This window comes from Delphinapterus leucas, chromosome 5 (assembly GCF_059928025.1).
Source record: "Delphinapterus leucas isolate spDelLeu-1000000601 "Yukka" chromosome 5, BTC_Dleu_Yukka2, whole genome shotgun sequence".
Taxonomy (NCBI): Eukaryota; Metazoa; Chordata; class Mammalia; order Artiodactyla; family Monodontidae; genus Delphinapterus; species Delphinapterus leucas.
Window position 1 is genome coordinate 71,887,400 of NC_143133.1, and position 22,182 is coordinate 71,909,581.

A 22,182-nucleotide genomic window follows, 5' to 3' on the forward strand; every position below is an offset into this window, starting at 1 on the left:
CAGCCTGGTGGGCGCTGCCTCTGGCTGAAGGAGCAGGCAGGGTCCAGTACCCGGTGCTGGGCCCACGCCTCGTTCGCGCTGTTGTCCTGTTTTGTGGCAGAAGAGGTGGTTTCGGCTATTCTGTTCCTGAAGCGCATTGCCCAGGAACTTAGCGTGGTGGTGGAAGCCTGAGTATGTCCTGAGATTGAGGTTCCAGTCCCGACCATTGCGCTTACCAGGTTGGGACTGTTAGCTACTGACAACTCTCTCCCTGCCTTCTGAACAGCTTTCTAGAGAGAACTGTCCACATTCACTGAGATCACACCCTCCGCTCACGTCCTTCCCCAGCCTGTTGCAGCCCTGTCCCCAGCCTCTTGCTTCTGCATCTGACTGCTGCCACCGCCCTGTGCACTCCTCCTGCTTTGGCTTCCTGGAGTGTACACTCGCCCAGGTTTTCTCCCCACCCAGGTCTTCACCCTCTTTTCCCAGCCCCCGAATATCCACACTCCCTGGGCTCTGGCCTTAGTCCCCAGCTTCTCAGTCTCTGCTGCTGAGGCCGCGTGGAGGCGGCAGTGAGTGGTGGTGGGGAGCTTGGCCTCGTCGCCGAGCTGCTTGGGTTCCATCCTTGACTTCACCTGCTGCCTTCCAGCTGCTGCTTCATCTCTCTGCCCAAGTTTCCTCATTCGTAAGAATGGGGTGGTTGTGAGGCTTGGGTCAACGCGGAGGTCCAGCCTGAGCACGCACCTCCCTGGTGGCACTCAGATCCCAACATCTGTCTACTTGCAACACTTGGGCACGTGAGCACGTGTTGAATGGATATTTTTCCCACATAAAACTCCGGAGAGGTAGATCTCACAGTTCTCATTCTTCAGATGATGAACCAGAGACCCAGAATAGGTCACTGACTAACTGAGCCACATGACTAGCTGAGGAGCTGGAGCTCATCCACTGAATGTAGAGCACTCAGACCCTATCACCCGGTGCTGCCTTGTCCCAGCAGCTCACTGAGGGCCCTGGGCCCTCCCACCAAGGCACCAGTGCAAGGAGGAGGACATGCAGTCCAGATTTCACCACTTAGCACTTCTGAGACCTTGGAAAGTCTCTTGAATGCCTAAGCCTTACTTTTTACCATCAGTCACTAGAGATAATTAACTCTGCCCTGCCTGTCGTTCAGGGTTATTGTGGGAACCAAATGACATAATATCTCTGATAGTACTTGTGCCAAGATGGGTATTTTAATTATGTTATAATTGTCTTGTAATTTATAATGGTTTAAGACAGTCTGAAGTGAGACTTGTCTGGGTTTGAATTCCAATTTTGCCCCTTACCTGACCCCTCTCTGCCTCCGTTTTCTTATCTGCATAAGCAGTAATGATTATTCTTTTTTCGTAAGCTTGTTGTGAGGTTAAGTGAGGTGTCGTACATGTAAGTGTTAAGAGCAGGGCCTGGCTCACCATAAGGTTTCCATAGGTGTTCCATGTTGTTGTTACATTTTAATATCTTTTACCAAATGAAAGTTAATGCTTCCAAAAACCCTCACTGAAAGTGGCAGAAACAAATTAAAAATATTTATGGAAGTTTTGCTCAAGATCATGTCAGGCTTTTGCCCCAAAAATCCAAATTCTGTTTTTTGTTTTTTTTTTAATCAGATATTCCTTGAAGCTTAAGAGTGTTGGGACTGATGTACTTGTATGTATTTTAGACCCAAGGTCACCAGTCGAGCTGGCCTTGCCTAATGAAGTACAGAAATGAGATAGCAGTGCAATTCCTTCTGAAGGAACATTGACGTGTAAAGGAAGCTGGAAGCTTAGATGATTTATATTAGTATTTTTGGAGAGTAAACTGAAGTTATGATAACTTCATTTCTGGTGTGTGTTTTGGGGGGACTATTAACTAATTTGTGTCATTGCTAGGTTTATTTCTTGACTCTAACATTTTCTCAAAGAAGAACTGAAAACCAGTTTTTCACTTTTCATTTTTTCATGTTTACAGAGAACATCTAAACCCTTTGCAATGTAAGTTGTGAAAGCTCTTCATTTAGCGCTGATATTCTTTGGAAGGGTTTCAATGTGGCATTCCTTACTTTTGTGCTCTTCACTCTGTTTTGTAGGAAGTCTGCGGTCTTGCCGTTCTTCGGATTGCTTTAGTAAAGTGATGCCGCCGAGGAAAAAGAGAAGACCTGCCTCTGGAGATGATTTATCTGCCAAGAAAAGTAGACACGATAGGTACGTCGCAGAGACAGTGGAACCACATTGATGGCATATGTGTTGAAGAGGCACCTTTCTACCCAAGCCCAGAGTGGGTCTTATAAGCGTACATATGCCAACCGGACTATTGTTTTGGTTCTGCCAGGAAACCTTCAAAGTGTAATTTTTTGTGATACTTAACGTGTGGGCTCATGAAACAAAAACAAGTTAGGTAACCTGAGTTCATAGAAATTCAAATTTTATCTCAGTCCATTGATCCACCAGAACTGGTGTAGTGTTTCTTTCTTTGCTTTTAAGAGCTTGCCCTCTGTGCCTGTTGAGGACCTCAGGATTGGTAGTTATCTCTTTAAGGGGGTCTCACTCACTACCTACAACCACAGGAATCCTGTAGCTGCCTTTGCCAGGACCTGGGTTGCGTGGCTGGAGAGAGCTGCCTGCACCAAGTGCTCTAAGCCTGCCTGGAATATTAGCTGAGCTGACATTTCTTCTCAAAAGAGTGAGCATTTGTTAGAAACCATGAAAAACAAGACTGTTGAAACCACTTCTCTTTCAGACAAGTGAACTGTTAATTTTGGTAACTCCCAAGGTCCATTAGACTTGCTTATTTTAGGCATCTTTACTATTTCAACCAGATTTTATTAGACATCTTTTGGTTCTTTCTCTCTCTCTCTTTTCTTTTTTAAAAAAATACAATGAATAAACATCATAGTTTTAATCTTTTCTGCCTTTTCCCATCTGCCTCCATTCTGGCTCTGTAGGTCACTTCACTTCACTTATGTGGCCTGAATTGCCACATCGATAAATCAAGGGAATTAGATGAGATTTTTCTGCTTCTTTCTTTTTTTAAAAATAAATTTATTTATTTATTTTTGGCTGCGTTTGGTCTTCATTGCTGCGCGGGCTTTTCTCTAGTTGCAGCGAGTGGGGGCTACTCTTCGTTGTGGTGCGTGGGCTTCTCATTGCGGTGGCTTCTCTTGTTGTGGAGCACGGGCTCTAGGCGGGCGGGCTTCAGTAGCTGTGGCACGCGGGCTCAGTAGTTGTGGCCCGCGGGCTCTAGATCGCAGGCTCAGGAGCTGTGGCGCACGGGCTTAGTTGCTCCGTGGCATGTGGGATCTTCCCGGACCAGGGCTCGAACCCGTGGTGGATTCTTAACCACTGCGCCACCAGGGAAGCCCTGAAGCCAGTTTAAAAACTGGTAATTGAGTTGCAGAAGGGTGCGAGGTACTCTCATTAATAGCATTTCATCGGTCAGCTAGGGGATGGGGAGCTGTAACGTTATCCGAGTTTCATTCTTGGTCTTTTTTGAAAAACAACTTCATTTACATACCACAATGTATACGATTTTAAGTGTACAGTTTAGTGATCATTACGGAGTTGTTGGAGCTGTGCAGCCATCACTGCAAACCAATGTTAGAAGATTCCCATCACCCCAGTTGGAGCCTTGACGCCCATTCACAGTCCATCCCTGTGCTTATTCTCAGCCCCAGGAAACCACAGATTCACTTTCTGTCCCTGCTATTTGCCTTTTCTGAACAGTTCATGTCCATGGTCTTTTTGTGCCTTGCTTCTTTCACTTAGCATAATTTTTTTGAGGTTCATCCATGTAATAGCATGTATTGGTATCTTTTTTTTTTTTGTAATGTTATTCCATTGTCCTTTTTTAGGTAGAGTATTTTTAAGTGATTCAGTCATTACAGTGTCATATAGAGGTCTCCAGGATATTGACTAGTTACAGACTTTGAGCTGAGATAGGATGTCCAGGCCCAGGGTTGGAGCAAATCTGTTTGAACCCCTGGACAGTATCCACCTTTGTTTCCAGGTGGGATGGCTACTTTTTATAGAAGAAATACAAAACTGGTGGTTTGTGGTTTCAGTATCTTAATACTTTATAACCATGTTTTGGGGGTTTTCTGGGTATTGAAACCCAGAATCTCTGATCAGCGGTATATACAGATATTCTGGTGAAAGTCTTGATCATGAATAAATGCTCTTTTAAAAAGAATTATACGTGATTTTATATTATATGCTATGTAAATAAAAACTGTATTCATAAATGTTTATATAACTATTTAGACAATTTATGTATAAATACTCATAATTTTTCTATCAGAATCACTATTTTAAAATTACTGCTGCTTCTCCCCTCCCCAAGTAGGGCCTATCTTGGTTCTCAGCCCCATGTCATCATGAAATAAGGAATCCCTGCCAAGGGTCACAGTGCTGGCAGGAGGAGGCTGCTGTGCTTGCTGACTCAGTTCTCCAGCTTATGTGTCTGTTTCCACAATGCTAGGGCATGATAGGAGAAGGGCAGAAGCCAAGGATTCTCTGTACTTCGTTTTCCTGAGGTTTTTTTCCTGGAGGCTTGGACATAATTTGATGTTTCTTTTTATTTGCTTGACAAGTTCCTTGGAGGTGTCTAATACTGCCAGGTTCTTCCTTAGACCATGTGTCGCCCAGCCTGACTCGTATGGCACGGGAGTCAGGAGAACTTGATGCAGAGACATGAGTGAGTCCTAGGGTCACCAGTTGAAGAAACACCATCCACATTTCTTGTTGTATCACTAGTGTTCTGTAGTTAGTTCTGGCTAGAGAGGTAGAAAGGAGTATATTAAATACTTGTTCTCTTCAGTTTTTACTGATTATTTGTTCATCAGAGAAAAACCTGTATTAAGTGCTTACCATTTAATTTTATACTGGGTGTGACTGTGTTTAAAACTATAGTTATAAAAGCTGAAGCTTCCAAATGCAAGAAGTGAAATACTTTAAATATACATGAAATACTGACAGAATAGATGTTTGGTTGGGTAAAAGAATAAAAACTATTTGCTACTTAAAAAAACTCAGTATCTTTACTTTAAATAACTTAAAACCCCTTTCTTGATTTCTAGCATGTATAGAAAATATGATACAACTAGAATAAAGACTGAAGAAGAAGCCTTTTCAAGTAAGAGGTGCTTAGAATGGTTCTATGAATATGCAGGTAGGTAATCATTTATATCATCTGAGACTGAGCCTCATAAAAATAAGGAGTGCCTTAGAGGAGATTAAAGAATTAAAAAGGAGTACTTTTCGAATTTGTGTGTGTGTGTGTGTGTGTGTGTGTGTGTGTGTGTGTGTGTCCATGTCCGTCTCCCTGTTTTCGGGAGGGAACACCGTTGAAACAAATCACCAAATGTCCTATTTATAGCCAGCAGCTAAGCCAAAGAATTCAGAACACTAGAAGGGAACTGAAAAGATGAAATGTACTTGGGAGAAATACTTTGGATTGCTAGGAAACCTCTTGAGAATGCTGGTAATGGGTGACTATTTGGTTTATGCATCCAAGTTAAAATAAGCTTTGCTGCTTTGAACCTTTATGTAGCGCAATGGAATTTCTTATATTGTGTCTCTAGTTTGAAAGATCATTTAGCAGACAGTGTTTGTTTTGTCATTTAAAATGTCTTGAATCCAATCCCATTTTTGCAACTTATTATAATTGGTTGGATAATGTAATACTGAAATAAAGGGTTTGTTTGTTTTTGTGGCTGTGTATGTGTAAAAAAGGGGGAAAGAAAAATTTTCAGACAAGTTTGAACTGAAGGCTCTTTTACCTTTCCTCTTCCCCACCATATTTCTGGCCCTATCATAACTTACCAACTTGACATTTCCAGTGACCTTCAAACTAATTTTCTTGACATCAGTCTCTACTCCCAGTCAGGTTCTATGTGTTTCCTGTTGTATTATTTGAAAAAAAAAATAAATAAACGGAACAGATCATACATGTCATTCCCTAACAATCCGCTGCACCCTTGCCCCCCACTTAAAAATCCCTGCTACCTACAGGATAAAAGACAACTAACTCAGTGCCATCCCTTTGCCTGGAGTGTCTTTCTCCACTTTTCCATATGACAAGCTGCTATGCATCTCTTAGCTTACTTAGCTTAATAGCCTTCTTTGTACTCTTAAAGGAAGGACATCATTCATAACTGTTTTTTTTTTTGGCGGCACGCGGGCCTCTCACTGTTGTGGCCTCTCTCGCCGTGGAGCAACAGGCTCCGGACACGCAGGCTCAGCGGCCATGGGTCACGGGCGCAGCTGCTCCGCGGCATGTGGGATCCTCCCGGACCCGGGCACAAACCCGCGTCCCCTGCATCGGCAGGCGGACTCCCAGCCACTGCGCCACCAGGGAAGCCCCATAGCTGGTTTTGATACCCTTTTATTGGGTATCAAAATAAGGATTCCTCCTGGGGCCAGTGTTTTACTCCTACCCCTACCTTACCCTTTTTCTGATAAAAATCTTGCCCCTTTGGCCACAGAGATTGTTCCAGGGGCTGCCAGGTAACCCAGGTCAGGACAATCAGATAAAATTTCCTAGGGTTTTCAGACTGGAGGAGAAGAGCATCTTTCTCTTCTGGTGGTAGACTTGAAAGGATGCGATCCTGAGTCCTGTAGTTTTTTGGATTTTTGTGAGCTACCCCAATATCCTTCTAGTGAATTCTCTTTCATTATTTGAACTAGTTTGAGCTGGATTTTGTTTGCAGGGCACAGACACATGGTACAGACACTTCTATAGTATTAGAATTTATCTGTTTTTAGGTCTTGAGAACATGAATCTCTTGAAGACGTTTTGTGAAAGTGGTTAGCACGTTTCCAGGTGTTCAGTACTTGGGTCTGAATGATGGAACGTTTTCTCATGTTCATATCACTTTGATTATGAAGATCTTTTGCTTTCTCATATTGGTTCACATTTATTGTTATGAAATATATTATAAAAAGGAAAGTTTAAACAGAAAAAGTATACTTAATCCCACCACCATAGCACAGCTATTTTGATATTTTTTGTGTCTTCCTTTATAAGCAAATATGAATTTTTCCATAGTAAAAGCCACACTTCTGTTTTCTTTTAAAAGGAAACAAGGTACAGTTTTCCTACTTGTTTGCTTTTCTCTGGCTCAGAAAGGTGACATTTGGGATAAAGATTAAGCCACATTCTTTAGGTTCCTTGAGGCCCCTGCCAGGTGGTTCCTTGGGATTTCATCACTGCGAGAAGTTTATGTGGGTGTGGCTATCCCTATTTTTATTAATGCCCCCCCTTTTTATTTTTTGCTTTTTTTGTATTTTATCAGGGAAGATAGCTTGAAATTGAGAACAACTGGCACCTGCTTTCTTTTTTTTTAAATTAATTTATTTTTGACTGCATTGGGTCTTCGTTGCTGGGCGTGGGCTTTTCTCTAGCTGCGGTGAGCGGGGGGGCTACTCTTCTTTGCGGTGCGCAGGCTTCTCATTGTGGTGGCTTCTCTTTGTTGTGGAGCACTGGCTCTAGGTAGCTGTGGCGCGCGGGCTGTAGAGCGCAGGCTCAGTAGTTGTGATGCACGGGCTTAGTTGCTCCGCGACATGTGGGATCTTCCCGGACCAGGACTCGAACCTGTGTCTCCTGCATTGACAGGAGGATTCTTAACCACTGCGCCACCAGGGAAGTCCTCATTTTTTAATATCCCAACTACATGAATAAAAACTGAAGATAAGTATTATTCAAGAAAAATGCATGGCGAGAAGTCCCTGGAAGGTTGTGCTCTGGGCAAGTCTGTGGGAGCAGACAGTGAGGCCGTGGGCCCCCTGTGCTAGAGTGAGGGCCTGTCCCCCCTCACTGTGCTCCTGTTCCCTCGGAGAGAGCCATCTGCTTTTGGTTGACTCCCTGCACTGAATCCGGAGTGCAGTGGAGGGTGGTAGGGGCCTTGGTGCTGCAGTTGTGCTACACAGATGGACCTTAGTTCTTCCCAGAGTCCTCAGTTCCACGCTTGCCCTGTCCTCTGCACTCCTTTAGCCTGAGCCCAGCTCCTCCCAGATCCTGCCTGGCCAGTTAGTCCCAGCCCTCTTTGCACATCCTGGGCTGCAGCCTCTCACCTTTTTAAATCCCTGTCAACTCAGTTTCTGATTCTCAGAGATTTAATAAATGAAATGCTCTCCACTGGGGCTCTTGTCCTGTTCTCTGTGGTTATAGGCTTACTCCCTTTTGTACTTTGGTACTTGAGTCCTCTGTGACTTTAGAAAGGATTGCTGGGGGTAAGATTGGGGGAGTGTCTTATTTAGACCTCCGTCTGAAACTGGAATCCCATTTCTTTTCATTAAAATAACCAGTTTTACATAAATGATTTATCTAATAACTTCCACTTTCTGAGATATATCTAAGAGTAAGAGATGAGGCCAGATACACAAGTGCCAGCATTTCAGAGTCACACTGAAGCTCACACGCGTAGGTCATAAAAGCTCTACAAATTCTGACTGTAGGCCCTTCATCTCTACTTTCGATTAGGTTCTATAGCAGAATTGTTTCTTGGTTTACCAAAGTGAGATTTGGGACCAGGAGTAGGTGCTAAGTGACAAAGGAGACAGAAGTTTTGCTGACGAGGTTTCTTGGCAAAGGAGACAGCGTGGCCCCGTTTGCCCCAGAGATGCAGCATGGTGCATGGAAACTCTGCCATGAGCATCTTGGGCTCTCATGAAAGGGTTTAGTTAGTATAAAGTATATTTAGTTAGGGGCCCCTGCTTAAAATGGCAGTGAAAGTGGGAGGACCACTTTTTTCTAGATTATTGTCAGTATATCCACCTTGTAAATGTATCTCTAGTATCTTTCACCAGGGCATTCTATAGCTTTTAAACCATCTCCCTCAAACCCACTTTTAATCCACTTTGTGTTAACCAGTGGCCTATTTATTAGATTAAGATTGTTCAGTTCTACAGGTAAAAGGATAGATCTAGTGTAAATATACCCATAATCCCAATGAGCAATGTGATTACAAATAGATCTAAATGTGTACAAGGGAATGATAATGAGAAAAAAGGAAAAGTTGTTGTAGATATCAGGATTATGGGTAGCCTTTAAGTAATGTTGACTGATAAGCTATATTTAATATTTTTAGGATAAAATATTAAAGTAACATGAGTCATGCCGTTGCAGATCATATTGTTAAAACCTTGCTCTTTTCAAATACACAGGTGCATGTGTATATAAGTAACCTGACAATGGCATTGCATAAAATGTGGAAAAAAGAAAAAAGCATGGCTAACTTAATGTTTACCACTGCCCAGTGTACCTCAGCCAACCTTTGAGGGCCTGCTACGTGCCAGGCTCTGGTGTGTGGATGACAGAAGCACTGTACTCAGAGCTTATTTTCTGGTGTGGCAAACAGACAAACAAATGAGAAGCAGCGTCATTGTAATGAGCACTGACAGGGAGAGGAGGCCAGGTTGGAGGGGGTGTGAGTGGGACAGCCAGCTGGGAGACCCCAGGGCCCTGTGCACAGGCAGGGGAAGGGCAGGTGACTTGCCAGGCTCAAGAATAGGTTGCAGTAAAAGAGCTTTTTTAAATCACGAAGAATAGAAGCCAAAGACAAAAATTTTTTTAAGATTATAAGTACCTTTTTTTTTTCTCAGCTCTGTGCAACCAACTGCCAACGAGTCCCATCAGTAGATAGCAAAGAGTCATCTGTTCCTACAACCAAACCTCTTAGCAAAATAGTAATAGATGGATACTTCCATATGAGAATAATTACTCTTTAATGTCACAGCCTAAATACTTTACAGTAGTGGAATGAGGAAAAGAACGATGAAACATGGTATACACACACACACAGTCACCTACAGGGGGGTAATGTAAAGTAAGTATGTCAGCTAGGTGCTCTCACAGGAAGATTATCAGACACAGTTGGTGAAAAAAGCAAGGTGTAGAATTTATAGGTACAGTATGAACCCAAGTGTATAGATAAACAAATTCAGGGGTACATTTCACCGTATATTTGCACATACATAAAAACACAGCAAAAAGGTCTGGGAGGATACATGCCTGTCTCGTAAGGAAAGGAAGAAGGCAGGCTTTCTCTTTTTACTCTATTTTCTTGGGCTTCTTTATTTGAACATTTCATCGGGTGAATGTCTTCATATATTGTTTGTGTGTAATATACACATGAGTGCCCACATGCGGGACTGTGCACACTCAAACCCAAGTGATAAAATGCTAACTGTATTTTCATTTGAGTCAGGAATGAGATAAAGATGCCCACTCTCACTCTTCTTATTTGCCATTGTTTTGGGAGTTATTAACTAATGCTGTTAGGTAAGAGGAAGAAAGAAGGGGCGTGAATACAGGAAAGGAGGAGGCAAAAATGATCATTCGTTGAAGGTGAAATGATTGAATTGTTGTGTACCTGGAAAGCCAAAGAGAATTGCCTGAAAAACTAAATAAATATGTATATATATTCTGCAGGTAGAATTTATAAAATGGCTTATTTGGGGAAGGGTTCTTAAAGAAATTCTTTTATTTATTTATGGGCTCTGTAGTTTGCGGCACGTGGGCCGTCTGGTTGAGGCGCATGGGCTCGGTAGTTGTGGCGTGCTGGCTTAGTTGCTCCGCGGCATGTGGGATTTCAGTTCCCTGACCAGGGATCGAACCCGTGTCCCCTGCGTTGGAAAGCGGATTCTTTACCACTGGACCACCAGGGAAGTCCCAGAAATTCTTTAATAAGTGGTCGTCTCTGGGGAGTAGAGAGAAGTTAGGAGGAAACTTTTGCTTTTTTAACATTTTTATTTTCAGTTTTACCTTTAAATGAAATTTTATATCATGTTCATGTATTAATGTTGCCCAAAAAACTAAGTAAACTTTGATTTTCCCTCCATAATCAAGATAAAAAATTTAAGAATTCATAGAAAAACATGTAAAATAAAAGGAGAAAAAAGAAAGTCCCAGAAAAAGGTAACAGATTTGAATATGTGAAATAAAACTCTTTGTAACAAAGTAGCACATTTCTGATTAAAAGGAAAACAACACATGCAGAAAAAGTATTTGCTCTGGCTAGATTATATGGAAGAGCCTGAGTTTGGACTTCAGGGGGAGCCAAGGATTAGAAGCAGAAAAGTGACACAAGACTGTCCAAGGTGATTTTAATGGTCATCCTTTGTTGAGAACAACCACCTTACACTTTTATTGTGATCTAGTTATTACTGTATTGAAATTAATTACTCTTATGCTTTGTCTCCCTTCCTGGAGGGCAAGGACCATGGATTACTCCTCTTTAGCCACTTCTACAGTGCATCGCTCCAGGGTGTGCCCAGTAGATAATATTTGAATGAAACTGAGACATTTTCAGATGGTGGATCCTGCTGGTCTTGGCAGCTTGCTAGATCTGAAGGCTGTGGAAGATTGTAGAGTGATTCTTGTGTGGTCCAGTGGCTAAGACTCTGTGCTCCCAGTGCAGGGGGGCCCAGGTTCGATCCCTGGTCAGGGAACTAGATCCCACATGCCGCAACTAAAGATCCCACATGCCGCAACTAAAGATCCCGCATGCCGCAAGTAAAAGATCCCGTGTGCCACAACTCAGACCCAACGCAGCCAAATAAATAATTTTTTTTTTAAAGAATAAATAGTTCTTACACTTGAGGAATTTAGAAGGAAAGGTAGATGAGTTGGGACTTAATGCAAATGTGAGAAAAGCATTCCTAGCATTGCACGGGGTCACACAAGACTGCCTGACCCAGCCTGTGCTGCTGGGGGTGGGGAGATTGGGAGGACTGCCTGTATGGTTCCTGTCTTAAAGATTGAAGAAGCTGGCATGGGAAGATGGGGGGAGGGGAGAGGGAGATGGGCTGAGCCCACAAAGAGTTAGTACTGCGTTGGGTATGTGTCAGGATGTGTGTGCATAGCAAACAATGGGTAGGTGTTTCTGGATCTTAATTTTTGTTCATTCAGCAATATCTATTTGATTCTTTTATTTCCAAGAAACTTGATATGAAGGTGGAAAGCTATGAGGCTGAAGAGGAAGGGACGCAGTAGATCATAGAGAACCTTATTTGATATTCCAGAGACTTTGGACTTTATCCGTAGGTAGTAGGGAACTTAAAATCGAAGGAGTTTGTGTTTGGGGTGTGGACCCTCCAGGTGGCTTTGTAAGGGATGGGTCCGAGGGGGATGAGGCTCTGGAATTAGGGAGATCCTGAGGGGACTGCTGTGGTCATCTAAGTGAGAGAATGACATCTGAACAGGTCAGTGCAGTTAAGAAATATTTGGAAAGTAAAATTGGCAGCGCACTTGGTAACTGATTGGCTCTGGAGAATGTAGGAGAAGGGGGGACTCCAGGATGATGCCTCAGTTTCTATTTGTGGTGGTGCCCCCGTTGAGATGCTACAGGAGGATAATCTCAGCTACCACAGAGAAGCCACATAAAATAAAGATTGCCTGTGTCTACTGGATGTGGCGATTAGGAGTTTATTGGTGACCTTGGCAAGAAGAGTTGCAGGGGAGGGAGATTGCAGTGGTTGAAGAATGAATGGGGGCTACAGTAGAGCTGGGACATGTGGACAGTTCTTTCAGGAAGAAACAGAGATAACGTGGAATGTGAAGGAAGGGGTTGCCTTGTCTAGAACAAAAAGACTGCTTGCTTTTTTTTTCTGTGTAAAAGAAACAATTATGTTATCTCCCAATTAATTTTAAAAAGAATATTAGGTGGTTCTTTGCTGTGTTTCCAAAAATTATTGTATGTGTTGAAATTATTACCAAAATAAGAATAGAGATTTAAGCTACTTTAAAGAACAGGAATTGAATGCCTGTAGCCTTATCTTTAGACATAAATTATGTGTCCATCTGTCCACAGGTTGAAGGACTTGGCCGTAAACTGACTTAAATGTGCAGAACAGAATCCTTTAAAGATAGAACTGAAATTCTAGAGCATTTTTCAATATATTCTTGGTGATTTCTTCCTTCAGAAAGGATTTATGGTCTTTAAGTGTTATTTGATCTAAGTTTACTTTAATAATAAGTATTTTAACAGTATACTACTACTATAGTAGTAATAGTGTATGTACATGGTTAGATTTAATTTCTATAAATTGCATTTCATCACAGGTACTGATGATGTTGTAGGTCCCGAAGGCATGGAGAAATTTTGTGAAGACATTGGTGTCGAGCCAGAAAATGTAAGTCTAACTTACTAATTTGGGTAGATCAGTTGATCTGATTTTGTCTCTTGGCAAATAAAGCAACAGTGAAGAAGTAAGGGTGCATTAGTTTTTATGAGGCAATCTAAGAAATAAGTTCCAATTCTAAATTGGTTTGTAAGCAAAAGTTTTTTTGCAATTGGTATGGTGTAACTACAGTCAGTCATTTTATTCTCTCATTTAATTTCTTGTCTCTAAAAGGTATAGTAATAAAGTAATTAAACTAGATGTTTAAAAAGTGGTGTGGGAATGTGTGCCTACCATGACGGATAACTGGGGACTGGGGGACTGAGGGCTTTGTGTATCTTTGTCCCCCTCCGTAGTTGTTCCAGCCTAATGTAGAATTTGTCCAGGACTTTGAATAATTAATTATTCATAAGGGTTTTGAATAGGTTATAATTAAAAAGGTTTTTTCACAGCTCCTTCACTTCCAGTTGAATTTAGCTCAGAAAGTGATTGCTTTTTATTGTAAAGCCCCTAAGTATTTCCTTTAAAACATTTAATTAGAAGTTTTTTTATATGCTTCATTATTTTTGCATAATTCTTATCATCATGTTATTTTTGAATATTTTTTCCTATTCTCACATTTGTCTTACTGCAAAATGAAACATACAAATGCTCTGACTCATTAACTATGCAGCTTAATATTACATCAGCCTCCAATTTAACAAATACCTCTTATATCCTAAATGAATTTATGCTCTGGAAGAGCTCTCAAGGGATCATCCCTTTCATTCAGACTGTTGGTGAGATATCTGGTACCCATGCATATCATGCTCTTCGAGACTTCACACTTTTTTCTTTAAAAAAATTTTGTTGGGCTTCCCTGGTGACGCAGTGGTTAAGAATCCGCCTGCCAATGCAGGGGACGTGGGTTCGACCCCTGGCCCGGGAAGATCCCACATGCCACGGAGCAACTAAGCCCACACGCCACAACTACTGAGCCTGTGCTCTAGAGCCCGCGAGCCACAACTACTGAAGCCCGTGTGCCTAGAGCCCGTGCTCCGCAGCAAGAGGAGCCCGCGCACCGCAACGAAGAGTAGCCCCTGCTCACCACAACTAGAGAAAGCCCGTGCGCAGCAATGAAGACCCAACGCAGCCAAAAATAAAAACAAACAAATTAATTAATTAAAAAAAATTTTTTTTTGTCTCCCCACTCCCCCACCCCCAGTAACACTGTAAATTTTCTAAAGAGCCTTTGGACTGTCTTTAACTTACTACATGTATTTTAGTCTTGTATTTTTATTTTAATGTAATCTAGTTCAGGTGTCTTGATAAATTATTGAGTTTGGTACAGAGGTTTGGGGACAGCTGGGTCAGTAGTATTTTGCCTGATCTAGTCCATAGCCTGGTCATAGACAGACAAAAACATTTCACGGACTTTAAGAAGGAAGTTTTCTGACAGGGGCTGGGCCAAGGTTGGCAGTGTTTTCTGGACAGTAGTATAAAAGCAGTGAGAGTGAGCTGGGCCTGAGAGGAGATCCAGAGGTTCCACCCAGGGGACAGTAATCAGCATGTGATCAGAGGGGTGGGTAGCAGGGCCCAATGGTAGGGAGGCTGGGAGGCATCGGGCCGCCAGTGTGAGAGGGATCAGGTGGGCATCTACTCTCAGGGCCAGAAAGGCCTGTCGGGTGGGAGGAGTGCTGACACCGATTCTAACCGAGAAAACAGGGAGGCCCAGCTCTTTAAAGTTCCTCAGCTCCAAATACCAGTACTCAGTAAAAAATAGCTACTGTTATTATCGTTTTTTGGCAATTATGAGTCTTTAGTTTTCTATTTCTGTAGCAGTAGAAATAGTCTTGAAATGTTGAATCACATAGAAGATTGAACGGCTGAATTCAGACTATTATTCCAAAGTATTGATTCCTGTACTTCAAGCCTAAGATGCCACTAATAGAATTTTTATTATTTTATTCATCATTAAAAAGGAAAAATGTTAAGTAAATTCTGATAAGCCATCAATTGTGGATACTTCCCAATTTCAGAAATTGTTTGAACAACCAGCACAAAAATAGTTTTTTAGAGGCTTGTCTGCATTGATGAGTGAGCACTTTAAAGTATTAAAAACGCTCACCTTGCCTGATATTTATAGCTTATGAAATTTAAGCAGGCTTGTAAAATTCAGTTCAACTTCCATTTACTAAGGTAACAGAAAAATCCTTTAAGTAGCTAGCTTCCTTATTCGCTGTGCTAGGGAAAGGTCTGTTTGTGTAAAGAAGTACCCATTGTGAATATCTGCTGTGGCTGTTTGGCCACATTACATGCATGCTTGTATGTGTGTTCCTTTATCATAACCGTTTTTTGTTTTTTTTTAAAACTTAAGTATTTATGTGGAATTTTTAATCCTTCTAATAGAGGATTGAGTATAGATAATGTTTGAGAACATACAAAGTTTGAATTAGAAAATATGTAAATAGATACATAGGAGTCAGAATTCCAAGAAAAGCTGAGGGATGAGGAGAAAATCCACTAATGTGTGAATAGTTTGAAGAACATGTAACGCCTTCTTTTTGGAAAATCCTTCCTAGTAGGCCCCTGGTCTCTTAAGTCACCATTTTCTGACCAATTTAACAATCATGTTTTATGGTGATGTGCATAATACGTAGAAAAATTGGTTCACTTACCAGTTCTGGTTATCTACCTAGTAATCTAGATTTTTAAAATCTAAAAAACCTAGTGACTTAAAAAAAATGGGTAAGTACTGATTGAATTGATATTTGATTGATAGATCCTAGAGATTTACTGGGTTCTCACTGATATTAATCTCCAAAGTAGAAAACCATAAAGTCAGCACCAAGAGAAAGCTTTGCATTAATCTTCGAGTTATAAATTAAACAAAGCTGGAGATTTTTAGTCTACAAACGAGCGCATTGGCAGTTGAAAGGACAGACCTTCTGAACCTCCTGAATGCTGTTATTCTGGAGTCCTTCATGTGTCCTTTGGCTCTCATGGCCTAATTAAATCATCTAAAGTGATGTCTGAGTGGCTGCTTGCCTCATTATGGTGGGGAGTGTTATGCTTTTATTTTGCCTTCTGTTGTTGTTTGGGATTTTAAAAACTTTGGTTCTATTACAAAAAGTAATATAAGGCGGGTGTGAAATTGTACTTTTTGATTCATTTTCAGGGGTAACAGCCTAAAAATATGTTGATGCTCTTTTTTTTTTTATTTTTATTTTATATTGGAGTATAGTTGATTTACAACATTGTGTTAGTTTCAGGTGTACAGCAGAGTGATTCAGTTGTACACATACATGTATCTATTCTTTTTCAGATTCTTTTCCCATGTAGGTTATTACAGAATATTGAGTAGAGTTCCCTGTGCTATATAGTAGGTCCTTGTTGATGATCTATTTTATATATAGTAGTGTGTATATGTTAATCCCAAACTCCTAATTTATCCCTCCCTGCCCCCGCCTTTCCCCTTTGGTAGCCGTAAGTCTGCTCTCTGTGTCTGTGAATCTGTTTCTGCTTCATAGATAGGTTCATTGGTGTCATACTTTAGATTCCATATATAAGTGATATCACATAGTATTTGTCTTTCTCTGTCTGACTTACTTCACTTAGTATGATGATCTCCAGGTCCATCCATGTTGCTGCAAATGGCATTATTTCATTCTTTTTTATGACTGAGTAGTATTCCATTATCTATATGTACCACATCTTCTTTCTCCATTCATCTGTCGATGGACATTTAGGTTGCTTCCATGTCTTGGCTTGCCTCAATTTTTTATGTTATGTCACCCGGATTCCTTTCACCGTCACCACCCTCTGACCCATTTGGGCACGTGGATTATAGTTTAATGGTTTGGGGCAGTTCTTCTGTTAGATGAAATGAAGCATTTAGGTCCTGGGTAAAGAAATCAGATTAACTGCCAAATGCAGAGTATGCTAGTCCCCGGCCAACTGTATGCAGAAACATTTATTTCCTTCCCATTGCCTTCTTTTTTTTATTACAACAAATGGACGTATAGCCATTCAGCAGTGTATGTGTGAGCTCCTCTTTTGTACTCGGGTTCCCTTTTGTGTGAATGACTGTCCAGAGATAGCCAGCCTTGCAGAGTGGCAAAGCTTCCTAGGACGGTCCTAGGAAGGCCGTGTCCCTCTTCTTTACCTCTCTAGGAGTGGCATACTTTCTTTTTTAGTTACCCCTCACCTTGTCTTGGGTCTTTGAGGTAGACAGGATGGGAGAGCTTCCTCCTCATCCCCCAATCCAGGTGGCCTCAGCTCTGTCCCTGTGTAAGAGCCCTGGAGAGTTTGCAGTTGGAGGCATCTTGGAAATGTAATTTTGTCTTTTATACCTTTAGGTATTTATTAAACTCACCATCACTGCCTCGGTGCCACCTTTTCTGTAAAGCAACTGAGTGAAAAAGTGACGAGCGGTGCCAAAAACCCGAGTTGTCACAGTTCCTCATGTCTGCCCAGTTTCAGAAGGTGCACTGAAAGCAAGGATGGCGCCCCGCTGAGAAGTGATTGAGTGATTGTCCGCTCATCCTGCGCTCATTGCAGGCACAGTGCTATCGAAGTGGAGTGTTGGACTACTTTAAAATCATTTCCCCAGTGTATGTAGTTGAACTCACAAACATCGAATCCACTGTCCGTGTCCCACCACCTACTGTTTGGGTTTTTAACACCCTGTTCTGCACCTCACTTTTTTCATTTTCACTTAATAAATCTTGGAAACTGTTCCGTATTTGTACCGATGGCTCCACTTCATTTGTCTCAGTGGTGACATAGTATTCTTTCGTACGGAATGTGTTTAGCAAAGAAGTATTTAAGTAGTCCCTTATTAGTAGCTGTTTGGTTATTTTCAGTCTTTTGCTACTACAAATAGTACTGTAGTCAGTCTTGTTGACTATACAGCTTTGTGTATATGTGCAGGTGTATCTATGAGATAACTTTCCATAGGTGGAACTGCTGGTTTCAGTTTTGATACATACTGCAGAACTGCCCTTGGGAGAGGTTAATGGCTTTACACTTCCACCATCAGGCATAAAAAGTCATGTTTCTCCAAACCCTTGTCAGCAGACTGAATTATCAAACTTTTAGATGTTTGCCAAACTAGAACTTATTTTTGAAGTTACCTTGTTCATATTTCAGTGACTAAACTACTGTGAACCGAAGCATTTGGCTGATGTTAATGTATTTAATTACTGAAGTCTGTCCTCCTTAATTGATTGGTCTTTCTGCTTTGTTTTGTTTTTGTTTTAAACAGGTAGTTATGCTTGTCCTAGCTTGGAAATTGGATGCACAAAACATGGGTTATTTTACTCTACAGGAATGGTTAAAAGGAATGACGTCTCTACAGTAAGTCCTGAGGCTACCCTGGGGCAAGGGTGGGGGGTGGGTGTCCTTGCCCTCCCCTGGCTGCCTGCCTCCCCCCTGGGGCCTCCTCGAGCCTGGCTTGGGTGACTGGAGGACCGCCAGGGGATCTGGGCAGGCTTCACCTGTGCATAGGTGTGAAGACCAAGCCCCATATTCCTATGATGAGGAGGGCTATAACGGATGAATTCTAGAAATTAAAGTTTTTATATAATGTATATCGTTTATTTTAGTATTCTTCTAGAGCAGCTCAATAGAAATAGGCCATCCTTTTCTCACATATGTGAGCCATGTATATAATTTAAAGTTTTCTAATACCCACATTTAAAAAAGTAAAAAGAAACAGGTAAAATTTATTTTAATATATTGTACTTAATCCAGAATATCCAAAATATTATCATTCCAACATGTAACCAATATTTTTAAAAGCTGTTTTACCTTCTTTTTCATATTGAATCTTGAAAATCTGGTGTATATTTTACATTTATGGTACATCTCAATCTTCATTAGCTGCATTTCAGGTGCCCAGTAGCCACATGTGCCTAGTGGCTACTGTATTGGACAGCGCAGGTTTAAAATCAAAGTATTATCATCTGGTTTATAATTCGTGAGAAAAGTTGAGTGAAGTATAACTTGTAAGTAAAGATATTCAATATCTTTTATTTGATATATTCTGTTATTAGCTTTGGGCAAAGTTAGAACTTCATTACTCTAGTGATTAAAAAATAATAATAATAAAGATTCTGTTTATGTTACCTGGGCCAGAATTGAGGGGAAAAAAAATCACTGGTTTTATGTGTTCACTTCGTGCTTACATGCATGTGTGTCTGTGCGTGTGTGTTTACATGTGTGTGCTTGCTAAGAGTTTCACTCAAGAAAACAAATTGTCATTCTCTGTTACTCATTGAAAGATACACTTGAGGTGGATGATGAAACATTTCAAATGATATTTGAAGAGGAAGTGCTAATTCTTAATATAGTAACTGATCTACAGTACTTGAATGGCTTCTCTTTTTCCTTTAACTAGGAATGATAGGCTTAAGTTTTTACTGGATTAAAATTGGAATTGAAATGGTTTTATGGTTTTATTTAAATAATTTTGTAATTTGTCAACTTTCAATATCATTGTCCCTTTGTCATTGGTAACAGTGCTTCATTTTCATTGTGCTTTAGTAGTTTTATGAGGCCTGTTCACTGTTCTTTCATTTGCGCCTCATGGCTACCTAGGCAGATCAGGCTTTATTTACCCTGCACATTTTACAGATGGGGAAACTGAGGCTTAGAAGGGGTATGTGATTTGTGAAAGAAAGTGGTAGGATGGGAGGAAAACCTAAGACTTCTGATTCTTCAGTCACATTCTTCCTCTGACAACTATTGTCTGATGACAAGTGCGTTTTAGGTAAAAGCCAAATCACCCTTTTACAGGTACGCTTTCCTCTCAGCCTGCTCTAGAATTTTAGGGTTAAGTGTCTGGAATCTCCTAAAATTGTGTATGTCATGTAGGGAAACACCTCCTTACAATTTTCAGCCTACTGTCTCCTGCATTGTTTTCCGTGCTGCCTCCCTTTGTTGCTTTCCGGATAGAGCACGTGATGACTGCTCCTTTTTAAGTATCCTTGTAATGATGAATGCACTGCCAAATCAAGATTTTATTCATGGCTTTAGAGAAGGCACCATCAGCATTTCTTCAGGCACAGTTTCATATGTCTTAAGAGGGTGTAGTATCCATTTTTGGACAGTTCTAGATTCGTTTTTACATTTGCCTTTACAAAAGAATATTACCCATGCCAGGCCTTGCCCATGTTTTGAGGATTGCGTCGTCTGGGAATTGAAATACACAGTTTCCTGGAAGAGGCCTACGCGTATGTTCATGGGCTGGGGGGTGCTCCACAAGCTCTTTGTGGGGAACTCTGCTCGCCACTTTGTGTGACACGGGTAGTGGCAGGTGGATTCCCATAGAATGCTGCCACTTGGCCCTCGCAATTTACAGTATAGTAACAAACCTGATCCACTGTAAAGGAGTTGAGGAATCTGCTTTCTTTTGTGAGATGAAATTCTGAGATTAGTTTCCTCATCAGTGAGGTGAAGATGATTACTCACAATAACCTTTAAGGTTCTTTGTAGTTCAAAAATAGTACAATTTCAAGTTTTAAGAACTTCCTCCCCCTTTCCCTCCTGCCTCCCTAGATTCGTCATTTGTTCAGCAAATATTTGAGTGGCAGTGGTGTGCCAAGCACAGAATTCTAGGTCCTGGGGAAACAAAAGCCATGAACAAGACAAAGTCCATTTGGGGCAGGAGCTTGGAAGCAGTGTTCAGGCAAAATATCCAAAAGTAATAAGGTCACTTCTCTTTATGCTACTTGTATTTATAAGGTATTTGCACCCAATAAATAAGAAAACTCAGAGGCTAATCCTTTATATGCTCTAAAGATGGAAAGTAGTCCATCTTTTGAATGATCTATTTTGTCTTCTATTTGGTTTTTTTCTCATTTTTGGCTTTATTAAACCTGTCCAGTGAAGTTTTACGGACTCAAGCTGGAATTAAAGTGTATATAACAAAACCTCTTCTAAAAAAATTGTAACTGTACATTGAGCACATGCTAGCAATAGGAAACCCATGGGTTTTGGAACCAGAGAGTTTTGAATCGGTTCTGCCACTTCCTGGGTGTCCCTGGTAATGTCCCTAAAACCAGGAACGTTGAAGTGATGAAATGTGGCTTTCCCCAGGGCACCCAGAAGCCAGTCTTCTGGATGCCATCTGGAGTTGTGTGCTTGGCCTCTCCAGGGCCATGTTTTGTGACTCTTGGAAGCAGTGACAGCAGCTGGTAGGGAACATCTATCCCCAAGTTCCCGCAGTCGTTCTCAGAGAAGGCACAGCTCTTGATTGATTGATTTATGTATTTATTTATTGGCCACATGGCTTGTGGGATCTTAGTTCTCCGGCCAGGGATTGAGCCCGTGCACTTGTCAGTGAGAGCGCCGAGTCCTAACCACTGGACTGCCAGGGAATTCCCAACTCTTGTTTTAATTGACTGTTTTTTTTTATTGCCTTGTTCCAACATGTGGTTTAAGGTTACCTCTGATGAATTAAGCTTATAGAGTGTTTAAGCTAAACAAAACAAAACCCCAAAAAAGTGTGTTAGAGTTGTAGCTAACTTTGCAGAGAACTGATGATGGGCTGGAAAAATACCTTTGGGCTGACCAAGTGAAGGGGCAAAGGCTGTCCCAGGGTAATGGGAGAGAGCTACCTTTGATTTTATAACCTTTGAGGATTATTATCCTGATTCCTGTTGCTTTGGACTGTGTTACAGCAGCAAAGTTCAAATAAGCAATGATTTCATTCCACAGTATATGCATATTTTCTCATGGGAAAAGATGCCCCTTAGCGGTGTGGCACTGTCACTGTATGACTACTACAAGTTTTCTTATACGTGGTACACAGAAAAGCAGGGGGAAGTGTGTTGAATGATGTGGCTGCTTTCTGAAAAGTCTCAGGCCAAGCCTGTTTCTTCACAGGCCCTCTGTTTGAACTGAGCCCCTCTGCAGATGGCCTTGTTGACTGGCCACTAGATGGCAACCTGCGGTTCAGACAGGGTGACTCAACGGCCTGTCTCCCTGATGGGGGTTAGTCCACAGTCTCCGCAGGACAGGACCCCTTTTAAAGCAGATTAAACCCTTTATTGACAGTATCGTCTCTAACCCATCCTTAATA

At 41.4% G+C, this 22,182-nt stretch overlaps 1 protein-coding gene across 6 annotated transcripts in view; it reads left to right on the top strand.

Annotated features, from left to right (window-relative positions):
- The window catches only part of DCUN1D4 (defective in cullin neddylation 1 domain containing 4), a 68,726-nt gene that overhangs the window by 25,464 nt on the left and 21,080 nt on the right, over positions 1–22,182 (top strand). For 4 of the 6 annotated variants that reach the window (XM_022564482.3, XM_022564489.3, XM_022564472.3 and 1 more), the window contains 4 exons: positions 2,090–2,204; positions 5,075–5,166; positions 13,060–13,130; positions 18,364–18,455. In XM_022564482.3, coding sequence (XP_022420190.1) covers positions 2,090–2,204; positions 5,075–5,166; positions 13,060–13,130; positions 18,364–18,455 — 370 coding nt within the window. Of the gene's footprint in view, positions 1–1,971; positions 1,995–2,089; positions 2,205–5,074; positions 5,167–13,059; positions 13,131–18,363; positions 18,456–22,182 lie in introns of all 6 variants that reach the window. The other 2 variants (XM_022564507.3, XM_089911913.1) reach the window with 2 other exon arrangements.